Here is a 14,894-nt window from a genome sequence, read left to right on the forward strand (position 1 = left end):
CACTGTATTTCAGGTTTCTCTCATTTCAATTGAATCTCATTAGTCCAGCTGCTCCCATCAGTCTGATGACGTATAATTTATCTGGTGTTTGATAACAGTATGTTGTCCCTACCACCCCTAATAATTATATTATAATCTAAATATAAGGCTTTTGTAAACTACTATTAAAAAAGTTACAAATATTTTGGCAGACGTTTGGCAGAACTTGATGATTAACTGTCTAACTTTGGTTCACTGTTTCTGTTCACTCCTTGCAGTGGAACTGTTGGAACTGTCATCCTGATGCTACTGCAGCTTGCTGGTCCTCCGCACTGGTTTCTTCTGCACAATGCTGTGCAGTGCAGCTGACCCTGGACTAAGCTGTGATCCCCTTTGTCCTGCTATGAGCCTCTTTGCTAGAGTGTCTTAGTCCCAGCAAGGATTGCCTATTGACTGTGGGAATACTGTGTTTCCTACAGACAGGTTAATTTCGTATTACTGCTGGTGCTTAAATATACTTAAACTTTTAAATTTATACTATAATCTGGTTTTGGTTCAAAAATCAGTGTCTCTAACTCAGCTTCACACTAAATGGAGCACGTTGGATGATCATTGTCACATTTTAGTAATTATGTGCATGTAGAAACACAAGCAATATCTTTAACACTACCTCTAACAACAAGTTCTATCTTGTGAGTTAGTTACTCCACAGTGTTTTTCTTTTGTCTAACAGAAATATAGCATTTATCAAATGACTGCTCCTGAAAATGGTTAATCCCTTTACATATGTTTATATTGAACATCTCTGTTCAAGACAGTGTTTAGCAGTTAGAAGTTGATTGCTTTATGAGGTGCTGTATATATTTAAGTTTAGTTTCATATTACTATGGATGCTGGTGTAAATATAACTCCAGTGAAGAATATTATGTTCTCTGAGTATTTGTTTTTTCAACACAAAGGGTTCTCAGACTCTGCAGGTACTGGTTCACTATCCTTTTGCTGGGTGTCTAGCTGACTTTTCAGAGATTAGAGTTTTACCTCTGTGTGATTCAACTTTCGCCTTTGACTTAATTTAAAAAAAATAAAATTTAAAATTAATTAAAAATTAAAAACTGAATTTACAACCATCAAAACCTATATAAAATTTCAGAAAAATAAAATTAATATTTACATATCAACATAAAAATTATTTCGGTCATTATAAAACTAATGGCAGTGGGCAAACTTGCGTTTCTCAAAACAGTTTGTTCTGCCATTAAAGCAGGTAAGTTGATTTCTATTCCTCTGCAACTTGTTTGAGCAGTTAGCTCTCCATGGAGGAAGCATTTCATATAATGGACATTGAGGATGTAATGATTTTCAGGGCCCTTTTTTGCACTTTCTTTAACAGCATCCAAAAGGGGCTTCACCATATTCAAGACCTGACCAAGGCGGTATAAACAGTAACCAGGTCCTCAGTAGGTAAATCTGGGGTCAGCAATCCACGGCATGCCCGCCGTTATTGGCATGTAAAAGGATTTGTAACAGAAGACTAATAAGCCAAAAAGAAATGACATTAAAAAAAATCTTTAAAAGTTTTGCTTGACTGTTCTATAATTATTTTCAACATGTTACCCAATGAAAGCTCTTTGGTGTAGAAAAAATGATTCACTTGGTTTATTTACTGCATTATTTTTAGCAGGGCTAGCCTATTGTTTCCACGGGAAAGCTCATAATTTGTGCTGCTGATAATATTTTTCACACTTGTGAAAAAGTGAAAAATGGTGGTTGCAAAGAAAACAAAGTTCATTCATTTCAGCTCTTTTGAAGAGATGAATATTGATTTGTGAAATGGCTGAAAATGCTAACAAAGAACAGACACTGGCATTAAAAGATGTAAAAGCATTTATTGTTTGTGCTTGATGCGTGTATGGATATAAACGATGTACCGCGATTAGCAATTCTTACAAGATCTTGTGACTCAGAAGGAGTGCTGCCTAAAACCCATGCATAGCACAACTAGAAGATATAGCTAAGACATTTGTTCATCTTTTTGAGGAGAGAGGAATTTATCACCAAGAAAATAATTTCTGTGACAACTGATGGTGCTCTTGCTTTGGTAAGAGAACAGAAGGTGGCTTGCATTAGCCAAACCAAGATACATTTTCATTGTATTATTCATCAGGAAAATGTTGGTGCCAAGATTTCAAATTTTGAGCTTTATAATGTGATGACTACAGTGGTGAAAATTAATTTTCTTGTTGCTTGATCTACTTTTACACACAGTATATACTGTACATGGGCATTCCACTTCACAGCAGTGATTGTTGGCTGAACTGTGGGAAGTATTTGGCGTGCTTTATGGACTGTCTTGATGCGATCAAACTCTTCCTGTCAGAAAAAGGTCAAAACTACCTCGAACTGCACAATGAAAAACAGGCTGCAAAACTAATGTTTCTAGCCGACACCACCACAGATATGAGTGAACTCAACCTCCCATTGCAGGGTGCAGATCAAACTGTATTTTTGTAACGTGGAATACATTTATTGCAAAACTTATCATTTTTCCGCTGGACATTGACATCTCAACTTTCCACTATCAAAAATATCAAAAAGAACTTTCAAAACATTGCATAATCCATGTTGCTGAGTTTGGAGCGTACAGAACTGGCATCATAATTTTCTGTCAAATTTCCAGATTTCCAATGTTTTGCCCTGATAATTTCTTTTTGATTAAGCCAGACAGCTTTGATACCAGTGGCATGGATTTTTCAGTGTTTCAGTGGAGAGGTATGAGATTTTGAAATGCAGCTAATTGAATTGCAATGTTCAAACTTATGAATTTGTAAAACACACTTGAGGCTACTGAAAGCAATCACAACATCTCTATCATGATCTGGTGGAAGTCCCTGCCACTGAAATTTGACTGAAGAAAGTGGCATTTTTACTGCTCTCAGCATTTGGCTAACAATGAACAGGTACTGTATGTTCACACAGTTCTCTCTACCTCCTCTAGCCGGCTAACAATGATACACTCAGAGGCTTGCATGCTGTGTGGCAAACTACAAGCCTGAGATAGGAGAACTCAGCAAAGGAAAGCAAGGGCAACGATCACACTAAATGGTAAGATGGGCATATTAATTTATTAATTTTAGATATTATTATATTTTAATATTAAATGTGCATTGATCATAATGTAAGCAGGCCTATTAATGACATTAAAAAGGTGGCAATGGCATGCAAATCATTAAAAACAAGTGCATGAACTAATTCTTGGCATACCCCTTCTGAAAGTTTCTGAAACATTCTGAACCTTCTGAAACCCAAACCCTGTGGTCCCTGTGGTCTCTGGCGTTGACCACATCTGGCTAAGACAATCGGAAAGTGACGCTTCTCTCACTGACTGCTCCACCTGTATGTGGCTCCAAAGGTTGGAGTCTAAATGGAGCCCAAGATATTTTGCAGCAGTTCAAGTAGGTACAGTAGCTGCGTCAGCTACTGTACCTATGTGACACCCGAAGAAGGCTCCACAGCCAAAACGTTGTGTTTCTTTTCTTCTCTTTTCAACATGGAATAAACCTTTGCTTGTTCCTTATTTGGCAGTAGTGACAACAGGACCTTCCCGTTCTCCTAAAATAAGAGGAGCAAGCAACACAGACTTTTTTCCATTCAGCAGCATGCTATTAGATACGGCGCACTTGTCTAGATGCATAACATCATGTCCATGGACATATTTCCTTGAATATTGGTCAACTTCAGTATACATGTGGACGTAACTGCTATCTAGGTTTAGATTTACTCAGTGTCTTAACTTCCCAACATATAAGTGTGGTTAGCTCTTAATTAATTAATCAGCTTTCATGTTTCAGCATTTGCAACCTACAGGACATTTCTGATCACAAGGCTCTCTTATTGGACCTGACTACTTCTCCACCTCCTGTTAGTAGTAAATGGTCAATGGCTTTCTGTAGGCTGAAATTCATTAATTGAAATAGTTTGGTGGAGGAGATTAAGAAAAGTAGTTCAGACTTGTTTCACATGAGAATTATGTTGCTCTTTACAAATATACTGTAATACACAGTGTATCTCCTAAAACAATACCTCATTTATTTTCTAATGTATAATATTAATAACCAGTTGCTAACTTCACCTCCTGTAGCCACAATATGTATGCTGTCTCCTGCATTCATAAATTCAAGGTTTGCTTATTTATTACCGTTGATGCACCTTTTATGACTGAATTAGAAGACAAAATGAGATCTACTGCCTGTGTCTTGGACCCTATTCTTATGATTCAAAACTAGTTTCTTTGCTCTTTGTCCATTTGTTACTAAGCTCATCAAAGTGTCCCAATATCTGGCCTTGTTCCTGCAGACCTAAATAAATCTGGTTTAAAAAATTAGCCTTAAGGACTTGATGAAGATTTATTCGAGAAACAGAACCCTGTCCCAAAAAGCATGTAAGGAGTTATGGAGAAAACTGAAAGATTCTTGAGACAAAAAAAGATTCTTAGATGAGATTTAAAGGTGACTGAATCCACTCCTATCTGCCTTTCAGCCTTACAATTCCTATGCTGTTCAGCACACAGGATCACCTGCTTCTTGAATGGAAAAATTACTGTGACCTCTTGTTCATTATAGATAACTAAAAAGGAATATAAAAGTTTTTTTTTTCTCATTCGATCACAAAAAAAGCTGTAACCAAGCAAAATGGTGGTCCATTATTGTCACGGATGTCGGAAGGGCATGCCGTGGAATAGCCAGGAGAGCAAAAAAGACCCTATGCGTAGTGGCAAAAGGGGCAACACGGAGGTTAGCCTGGGCTCAGGGGGTTAGACGATGTCGGTAGAAACCTATGCCCTCAGGCCTCAGAGGAAACGACCTGGTGCTACGCGGGTCTCAAGACATCCTAACCCTCAATGCTGAGCGAGGAGGAAAGGGTGACCCGGAAACATAGCCCCACACTAAGACACACCGGAAGGACAAGAAAAGCACGGGGAAACTTAGAACAGGACAGAGAAGGAGCACCCTCTAGATGTAGAAGGCGTGACAATTATAGTATGCAAAAACAGATAAATACTAATCAGACGTCTGGTGGTAAACAGGTCAAAAACCAGATCAAAGTTTTTTACATGTATTTGAATATACTGTAAGCCACAGGCCAATTGTACTACCCTGAAATTTGGGGAAAAGTGTGGCTTATATTTGGGTAAATACAGTATCTTGATTTCATTCACTGGTTAACATATACAAATCAGAATATTTTTGCAAAAAAGGGTCACGATATATTTGTGGGGGCCTTTTGGTTACTATGAGACACAGAGGTGGGACCAGATTCTCGTTTCAGGTGTCAATATGCCGGAAACACTAATATGTACACATCTAGTTCATTCTCAAATAATCCTGCAAAATTAATATCACTAATAGCATGCTACCCTAGAGTGTCAGCTGGCTGTTTCAATGTAACTTTGTCTTCCAAAACCATGTCTTCACAACCCTGATGTAATTACAAGAAGTTGTCTTGAAGTGTCTATCTGTCACAACTTAATTCTGCAGCTTGTTAAGTGTTTTGTGGCATCAAAGATCTGTGTCTGAAAGTGTCACTCTTAATCAAAATCATAAATAAGAGGCATAGCCCTCGCTTTTTAGGGTAAACGGAACACTGACTTTATGTTATTACATCTAACATCATCGCTGGCATTTCCTTCTACGATAGTTCTGGAACCCTTGACTGTGAGGAAGTCTATATTTGATGCCTTATTTCAACAAATTTTCAAGCCTCTGGAGGTAGAATGGGTGTAGGTGCACAGGCAGAGATTAAAGGATTCCATAGATTTGCTAAGAGCACTAAAAATCTTTAGTTAAGATGAAGGAAGGTTAGTGGTACACTTGATGAAGATTTGATTTGTTACTGCAGTGCTTGTGGTAGATTTTATTGCAGTGGAGAGCAGCTTCATAGCAACAGATGAGAGTGATTTAGAAACTTAATACGTATGCTTTAAATACAATCCAGTTCTTGTCATGCCAGTTCAGGTCAGTGCCTTATAATGTTAAAGGTCAACAGCATAGAATGTGGGGATGTGCCATTGAAGAATGAAGCATGTGACACAGTACCTTAAGCTTTATGGATGTTAGTCTACTTAACATTCAAAAACAGAAACGAAAATTAACCTTTTAGAATTCTTCATTTTATTCTTTTCCTTCCCCTTTTAGGGCAGCTTTTTAAATTTTTTAACTAGAACTAGACAGCTTTAGTATAAAAATATTTTAATGATTAACTGTATATTTTGTAAATTATTTGAAATATATTTTGTAAGTATTTAATATACTCCTAACTTGAATAACCTGTATGGATTTTATTTTAAAATTTTAATGGTATATTTTTAAGTATGCCAATGTTTTTGAATTTTCAATATCACCTAAGTAGGAAGCAAATGGAGAACATTTCTTCTTGTTTTGAACTCTGGCTTTTATCTGTTCTTCCTACGTCTTAGGTATTAACAAACTACCAGGCTTTCAGCTGTTTTAAAAAATCATGAGTATATACAAAAAGAATCCTTGATAAGTATCAAGTTTTAATACAAACTGAAAATTGACAATCTATGGAAATTGATCTTCTATATGTAAAAATTAATGATAAAAAATAGAACAGAACAAATGCCTTAGAATAATTATTTAAGATACCATAATGGGAAGGTTTGTGTGCTTAATTTAAACAATTGTATTTTTTATTGACAGTTTTTATTTTAATGTCAAAACAATTATCCAGTTGTACATCATTAGGTCCATGACAATAGCAGATATCAAACATGAAATGTGTAACATTATGTCTGACCTTGGTACCGACAATATAAGTCTATTTAAAATGAACTAATGAACTATACATATATTTAGGAAAATTTGCAAAGAAATTTTACATTAATAATTACCAGTGATCCAGTTTCATAAATGGTCCTTTAGAAGATGCACAAGCTCTTGCTCATGTTACACTATTGTATTCTTTGGTTTCTGAAGGGCACAGAGCTTGAACTGATTTTATGCCCCTGTATAGGTATAAGATCCAAATGAAACAACTGTGAAATGACTCACTGTCTCCTAATAGAATAAATTACAGTGAATTATACACCTCACCAATCTCATCTGTCAAATACCTTGCAATTAGTGGCGCTGGAAAACATCTGGTATGATGAAAAATGAGTGTTTTTTTAGGGAGAAGAACATATCTGCTTGATACAAACTGACAGGCCCCAAACATAAAAGGAAAACGAATGAAAATGCAATGCCGAAGAACAGACAAGCACTGTGAAATAAAAATGTTAAAAATCAAATTTCTATAACAAACAACCAAAAGTCATAAAATCTGAAATGTACACAGGACAAGCTAGGGATAACATATTAAACTCCAAATGTCACAGAGAAATCTAAGGAAATATACAAAATACATTATACTAAATGTGATCTGTTTTCTTCTTTATTTGTCTGGTGTTTTCAACTTTAAAATTCTGTCTAAATGTTTTCATGTTATTAAAAGAATCAGTTCACAATTCATCTTATGATTTTGTAAGGGTATAGTCTTACATTGCATCGTTTGCTTTGGTGAACATTATATTGTGTTTTATATTAAATGCATGTCTCTCCTGAGTTGTGTGTTCATTGTATTCATTTGTTGTGCAGTTACGTTTGCCTGGGGAGAGGTGTATAATTACGACAAACCTAAACAAGGGCAAACTGGATGAGTGAAACCCCTTCACTGCCCAGGAACGCCATCAACATCTCCACCAGATAAACCACTCCTCTAACACCACTGTAGGTTTCGTTCTTCTTGAAACACCTTGCATTCACTTGGAAAATGAACTTGGAATAATGAACTATCACAATTAGATCATGACTCAGCAAGTACATTATCTGTGCTGTGTTACTTTCTGTCAAAGGATTCGCGTTGTTTCCTCCCCTGACAGCACAGACAATACACAGAAAATATGTAAAGTGCAAAACAGGCAATAAAATCATAATGGTAAGCGGTTACAAGGAAAACTATAAACAGGGAGCAGTAAAAAAACTCTTTTGAAATATAATGCAAAATAAAGGGTTCTTCGTTCCAGTGTAATAGGTCATTTCTGCTCTCATCTTCTGCTATTTCACTAGTAGGCTGCTCCATACCTGGGTGTCCTTCTGTTTCTTCTGACTGTGTCTGATCTTCTTCCAGATCGTGACCTTGCTCACATTCACTTTCTTCCAGTGGAAACTCACTTTCTACTAATACTGGCTGAAGCAATCTCTGATCTGCACCTTCCTCAGATCTTCTGCTCGTAAATGTCGAAACTGCACTGCTTCTGTCCCTCTTGGTGCTGATGGTGTGGTGGGTAGCCTCTGCCTTTCCCACTGGAGCTCTTAGGAATGCAGTTTCAAAGGGATTTAGAGAGGCACCAGACTGTAAGTTTGATGTCTCCTCTCTTTGCTCACTAGATTCCAACTTATCAACTGTGAAGGAATATTGATGGTCTGTATAGATATCTTCTTCTCCGCTTTCTTCTTTTTCTTCTCGGACTGCTTCTAAAAATGCTCTTTTGTGGATCATAACCACTTGTGCCATTTGTTCAGAAAGTACATTTTCAGTTTCAGTTTCTGTTTCTGCGGAGACATAACTTTCACATTCTTCTGGTGTATTCCCATTTGTTTTATCACAAATGTAAGTGTCTTGTGCCTCATTATGACATATTTCTTCCTCTGCACGTGCTTCTTCTGAGCTTGTTGTCCGGTCAGTAGTTTCAGAGGCAGGATGCTGCATTGCATGGTCTGTTTGTTTAGTGTCACACTCTCTAGTGTTCTCAAATTGTTTTATGCTCAAATGTATGATAGATTCCAATTCAGCTGCCCCAGGCTGTTTATTGTCCTGCTGAGTCTTTGCTTGAAGATCTCTCTGTTTCAATTCTGTGACTTCGGGTTCATCAAAGATTATTTCTTCCTCCTGGGTATGTGCTGAACGCACCCTTCCACAAGTTGAATGCTCTGCTATCGAATCCAAATTGTCATGTTGACAAGACTGGTAAGCAGAGGCTACAAAAGCCTTTCCTACAAGATGTTGCTGAGCACCTGCTGTCTCTGTGAAACTGGCCTTATGGATCATTTTGTCTTGGCTTTTCCCTTCCTGTATTTTGTAATGCGTCAGTTCTTCAACATCTTTGTGACTAGCAGACTGACTTTTCCAGTCCTTGCTGATATGTTCTGTACTGTACAAAGAAGGGTCAACATTCTTAAAGTCTAAAGAATCGTCTTCTCCCAAAGAAACATTTACTGTTTCGCTTCTGTCCTGTGTAACATCCGTTTTGTCTTGACTAATAACACTGCTTTGCCGTTGATCCCTTTGATTACTGTCATGAACATCATTTTCAGTGTGTTCCCATACTTTGGATTCCAGTTCATTGACTTCCTGGCTCAGTGTGTTTTTACAAGCAGAGGGAGCTTCATTGTTTAAACTTGCTTTGCTGATCAATGTTTCTGGGGAAGATAAGACCTTTTCATGCAGGCAATCTAAACACAATAATGAATACTGTGGGTCACTCTCATCTGGTTCAGTACTGCAAACTGGTAGATCCTCCTCAACAAGGATCAATGTCTGTAGCACATCTCCTTCATTTTCTTCTTCCTTTCCATTTTTGATTGTAGCTTCCTTTTCATCTCCTTTCAGTGGTAGCATGCCCTCCTTGTTCGATGCAGTTTGCAAACTCAGCAAAGGAGCTTGATAACTTCCCAGTAGCATCTGATGTGCACTCTCTTCACTGTTGGTCTGGCCACCATTGCATCCCACCAATAGACCTGAGTCACTTCTCCAAAACAAAGGTGTGCCAGTTTCAGGTTCCTGATCTTCTGATTCTATGCTTATCGTTTCTTGTCCAACAGAATCCTGACCCAGCTGCATTTCAGTTCCCTCTGGAAAGCAGTGGTCTTCTGAGGCTGATGGATTCAGTACCTCTTTTCTACCCTCTTCCATTCTTGTCATGTTGAAGTTGCTATCCATCTATTAATACAAAACAAAATTATTATTATTATTAACACAGTCTAAAAGTATAGTAAAACTTATATGTTGCATGTATATTTCTAGCTTATTTAAATTAATTTCCCATTATATATAAATAACTTCCAAAGATGAAGCAGAGCAAACTGTATAATCTAGAGTTTAAAGTACATTAGTCTCACGGTTCCTTTGAAAATTGATAGGAGAAAACTTTAGTAATAGTTCAGTACTACATTACTTTGAATCATTAAAAAAAAACATCTAAACCTGAAATCATGTGTTGGGGTCTAGTATTAATGGTAGTTATACTATTTTATCTAACCGATTAAAAAGTACAAGTATGTCATCAGGTCACACATATGTTCCTTCTGTCCTACCATTGGCATGTTTAACTAAAGCTTGCCAGCCTTGTAGACATTAGAGAACTCATGGCACTCTTTCAAAAAGGTCATGAGAGTTCACTGAGTACACATCTTGCATTCCTGTTAACAGGCAGAAATCTATTCTAACTCCCTGACTCTGGTAAATTTATTCTAAATTTAATCTGATACATATCCTGCTTTATGGAACTTCTGTGTGTATAGATATCTAACACTATTGCAGTTACATGTTTGTTCAAACCCATCAAAGAGAAAAATAAAAGAATAAGAAAATTAAATAATTACAACTGAATTTCACTAATAGTAACTGCAGCACATGCAAGGAGCTCTGTAATACGCACAGCTTTAAAAAGCCAGGGGGCCACCTCTGCTGTGACCACTTTGATCAGGAATGTTCTAGATTGCAGCGGATTTTTATCAACTGCACCAAACTATCAAACAACATGGAGAAAGCCTTAACAACTTTACAACCTAGAGTCCAACTAGATTACAGAGAATATAAACCCTGAGATTTTTCAGATCTTGAAAATGAAACATATATCTGTGGTAATAAACACTATCAAAATCAAACAATATAGAAGTAACCAAAGGGGTCTGCATACCAAGCAGAAAAAACAACAGTTTGCTCATGAAAGTAAATTATGCCTATTAATTCTCATATGAAGTAAAACGGATTTGAGTGTCTAAGGCTTTTTTAGTAGAGAGCCCAAAGTGAAGTGAAGTTGATTTTTCTTTTTCTTCAGCTCAATGCAGAATGCAAACAACTGAAATATTCTGCGGAGTAAATTTTATACCCTGTCTGTTCTGTTTATACAGATAGCACAGGTGGCTGAGAGATCATAAAGAGAGGTTATTAATTTATTGTTGTGCAATATACATATAAAACTATGAACAACTGTGAACTAGGTAGGAAGTGCTGGTTATAAATGATAGATTGTAGATATATAGATATATTAAATATTATAGATATTCTCATGACTATTTCAATCATATTTCACATATGACCATATTGTGGTTCTCTTTGAGTGTTGCCATACAGTACCATGGTCTCCAGCTCCTTGTCCCCCTCATGAAACTCTTCAGTGTCTGGCACGGGGGTTTCAAGGACTTCTCCGACTGTCATCTCTGCTCCATGTTGAGACACACCTGAAAAGGGAGGTTCTTACATCTTAATTCATTTTTTTGAGCTCCAGGGTGGCTCCGCCAGGACCAGAAGAGGAGCCTGTTTGGAGCGAGGTTGAGCTATGTAGTCCAGTCATGGCTAAGTCAAGTCCTGGGCTGACCAGGAGTCTCCCAGCTGTGACACATAACTCCTGGATGCCAGGACAGGGTGTCCTTGGTTGCCAGGCTGCCCTCCATGCTGTGCCACAGGCGGCCGCTGGGATTGGCCAAACTCTGCTGTTAGCAAAGTGGAGGCCACGTTTTGGAAAAAGGGCTTAAGGGTGAAGCAAACTAGCATCTTAAATTAACAGCTTGTGGTTCCAAATTGCAATTGTACAAAAATAAAAAAATAATTACCAGTTGCCTTTTATTTTTTATATATAAAGAACCCACCCTGAAATTCAAACACTAGCCATTACCTGGAGTCCCGACTTCAACCACTGTGTCATTTATTTCTGTGGTGCTGTCCTTGCTACAAAGAAAGAAACAATCATCACAGACAAAGATCAGTCAAGAGCCATGCCAGCTACAAATCATCATCACTAATGATATATGAAAATCTGGAATTACCATAATGCTCTTTGGAATTATACAATATCCAGCTACACTCTTGGTAAGGCTAAGCACACACCAGTATCAAATTGCATGCAGTTTTTAGATAAGCATGCAATACTACCTCTACTGCTGTTGCTTGATACAATCAAACATATTTGAGCTAATTCAGACCCACAGTCTTAAATGACAAGGCAGCATTGTAAAAGGTTTCAATTGCATAAATACAAATGGATAAAATAAACAATCTGACACATTTTCTCAGATGTACAGTAGGCCACTGTAGCTGTCTGTATGACATTGTATGTATGACATTGTTGAACTCGGTAACACATCTGGTATGGGTAGAAATTTAATGTGCTGAGCTGTCAAATATTTTCAAAGAATATTTTTGTAAATCAAAATTTAAAATATTGTCTCATAAGCTTCATGTGGGACAACACATAACTTAGTGCCGTATATTAAAAACCAATAAATGACAACTATATTGGTAAGAGTTATTTCCAAAAATAAAAAAATAAATGTTACTTTCAGTACGAGAGAGAGAACACCTTAAAGGAGATATTTACATGAAATGTGAAGTTTTTTTGCAATTTAAAAAAGCACAGAATTTATGCAAAGTCTTTAATAAGATGTATCTTAATTTATTTCCAGAGTTTTGTAAAAACAATTTACACCACTTTTTGCATGTGAAACACAACCATGGCCTGGAATAATAGTAATCAGAGAGTTTTTAAACTCTACACTTTACGATGCTGAGTTGTCGTTAATCAACAGAACACTAATGAACAAGTAAACTTTAACCTAAATATTGGTAAACAATTTTGATACTTCCAAACCTTTTATTTGGATTTAACTAAAATATGACTCATGATATAATTGAACAAAAGGTCTGTGGCTGCACACTTGCTTCCTGGACATAAATGTGAAGATGATGTTTGTGAAAACCACAAGAAATGATAAGGCAATGCTATGCCATCATGTACTTTAGTGAACTACTCTGTTGTTACACTGCCTTAACTGTAATCTAATGTTATCTGACATCAGAAATTAAGACATTTTGAAATGACTGTTTTCACTGTTATGTGTTACTATTTGCAATAAAAGAAACTGTCAGTTTAGCAAAAACATAAATAAAAGGATATCTCCAGTATGTCTATACTGGCAGGCCTCACCTGTTGGTCTTTAAACAGCTTTTCTTATTTTTATTGCTGCTTTCTTCCTGTTGTTTCTCTTTGGCTTCTTTGACCTTCTTTTTGTTACAGAAGAGCACATAGTTTACCCCATTATTGTTTGCCCAGAAAGTGCCAACATCTGTTTCGTAACGTATGCAAAACTCAATTCTGGCTCCTTCTTTCTGATATGGTGGCACTAAGGAAATTTTAAAAGAAAATTGATCTGTTTTCCCGTCACTAGAACCAGGGATGTACTCTGCCATTAGATCATAAAAGCTGTTCCAGGCATCTAAAGTCATCCGAACATACACCAGCTTCTGAAAGCACAAATTCAGAACACGGATAATCCCCTTTATTGAAGTTGAACCTGGAAGGAATTCAATGCTTTCCACCTCTACTTTCTGGTCAGAAATTTTTTGCATGAGTTCATATTGTGAGGATGGCAGTGTGAACAAAGCCGACAGGAAATATTCCTCAATGTCTTTGGCTTCTTCCTCCAGGGGATCACTGAATGATGTAATAGGTACATCCCAGGTATCAAACTCTTTAACAGACACAAGATCCAGACCAAATGCATCCGCAAAGGAAACCTTTCTTGCTATCACATTGGGGGGTTCCGGCTCTAAATCGTCTGAGGAGACGGAGCTCTTCCTTCGTGGCAGGGGAGACAGCTTTGGCTTGATTGGGCTCTCATCTTCATCCTCAACCCAGGAATTACCATCGATAACTTCCAAGAAGTTAGAGGCACCAAATTGTCTTGGTTGTCCAGCGGACTCCATTGGGCTGTCTGTAACAAAGTGGAGGGCCACTGTGCTTCTGGCAAGTGACATTTGAGATGCAGTGATTTAACAGAAGGATTTGGGTTACAGTTGACATTGTAAAGAGAGCCAGACCTATTAATAGATCTAACATTCTGTAAGCTACAGTATGTCTGTCTGCCCTCCGCAGGCCTTAGGAATAAAACCTTCAAAGTTTTTCATTACTGTTATTATTAGGGTAATGATGTTGAACAGGACAATTGTGTTGGTTACGACCATTACCAAAGAGAACTTCAACTATGGGCGTATGTTTTTATTTAGCTAACCTTTTTGACATCACTGTTGAAATAAAAGTTAATAATTAAGGCTTTATCAAGGGTTTATGTATCTTACAAGTATGAATCATCAATCTAATATTACAAATTGTCAAATGGTCTGATACATTTTTGTAATATTTTCTTAGTTTCTGGGACAACGTGTATGCACAATGGAAATATGTAATATATAATGTGAAAGAACACACGCTTGAGTACAACTAAGGCAGTTATTTCAAAAGGTTCTATATCGGCTTTAAGGGCTGGTCTTTCAAAAGCGCTATCTAACCACAGTAATTTATTCATTAATCTTGACATTTTAAAAGGGATATTTAGGTATGTTTGGAATTTTTTTGAAAGGAAAATCTTGCACCATTGAGTATTTGGAAATTTCACGAGAGGTTATGTCCAACTTATTCTGTTTCGTGACTTCTGTCAATAGAGACAGTCCATTTGTATTGAATCAGATGTCAAACATGCAGGGTATAAAAGTGAACTGCAAATCTCCCTCAGATGTAAACGACTGACTTTACAATAGAGAAAGCTTATGGGAATAAGCAATGGATCTTAAAATGCTTTCAA

At 37.0% G+C, this 14,894-nt stretch overlaps 1 protein-coding gene across 2 annotated transcripts; it reads right to left on the reverse strand.

Moving 5' to 3' along the window:
- Nucleotides 1-6,663: 6,663 nt before the first annotated feature.
- ppp1r3aa (protein phosphatase 1, regulatory subunit 3Aa) lies at nucleotides 6,664-14,037 on the reverse strand. Of its 2 annotated transcripts, XM_088924278.1 has the most exons (4): nucleotides 13,241-14,037; nucleotides 11,933-11,985; nucleotides 11,395-11,498; nucleotides 6,664-9,975 (listed from the first exon to the last, which is right to left on the reverse strand). In XM_088924278.1, exons 1-4 carry the CDS (start codon nucleotides 14,017-14,019, stop codon nucleotides 7,873-7,875), a joined length of 3,039 nt encoding a protein of 1,012 aa, XP_088780404.1. In that variant the 5' UTR covers nucleotides 14,020-14,037; the 3' UTR covers nucleotides 6,664-7,872. The 2 variants fall into 2 exon arrangements, with proteins under 2 accessions (XP_088780404.1, XP_088780405.1); XM_088924279.1 differs by lacking the exon at nucleotides 6,664-9,975 and having other exon boundaries at nucleotides 11,217-11,498; nucleotides 13,241-14,025.
- Between the last annotated feature and the right edge of the window lie 857 nt (nucleotides 14,038-14,894).

Source organism: Atractosteus spatula, chromosome 8, assembly GCF_055471065.1.
Source record: "Atractosteus spatula isolate fAtrSpa1 chromosome 8, fAtrSpa1.hap1, whole genome shotgun sequence".
NCBI classification, from domain to species: Eukaryota; Metazoa; Chordata; class Actinopteri; order Semionotiformes; family Lepisosteidae; genus Atractosteus; species Atractosteus spatula.

Coding starts and splice junctions, on each gene's coding strand:
- ppp1r3aa (XM_088924278.1), bottom strand. CDS start 14,019: ATGGAGTCCGCTGGACAACCAAGACAATTTGGTGCCTCTAACTTCTTG. Junction 11,986..13,240: donor AGCTGTTTAAAGACCAACAG/GTGAGGCCTGCC, acceptor CTTTCTTTGTAG/CAAGGACAGCACCACAGAAA. Junction 11,499..11,932: donor GGTTGAAGTCGGGACTCCAG/GTAATGGCTAGT, acceptor CTCCCTTTTCAG/GTGTGTCTCAACATGGAGCA.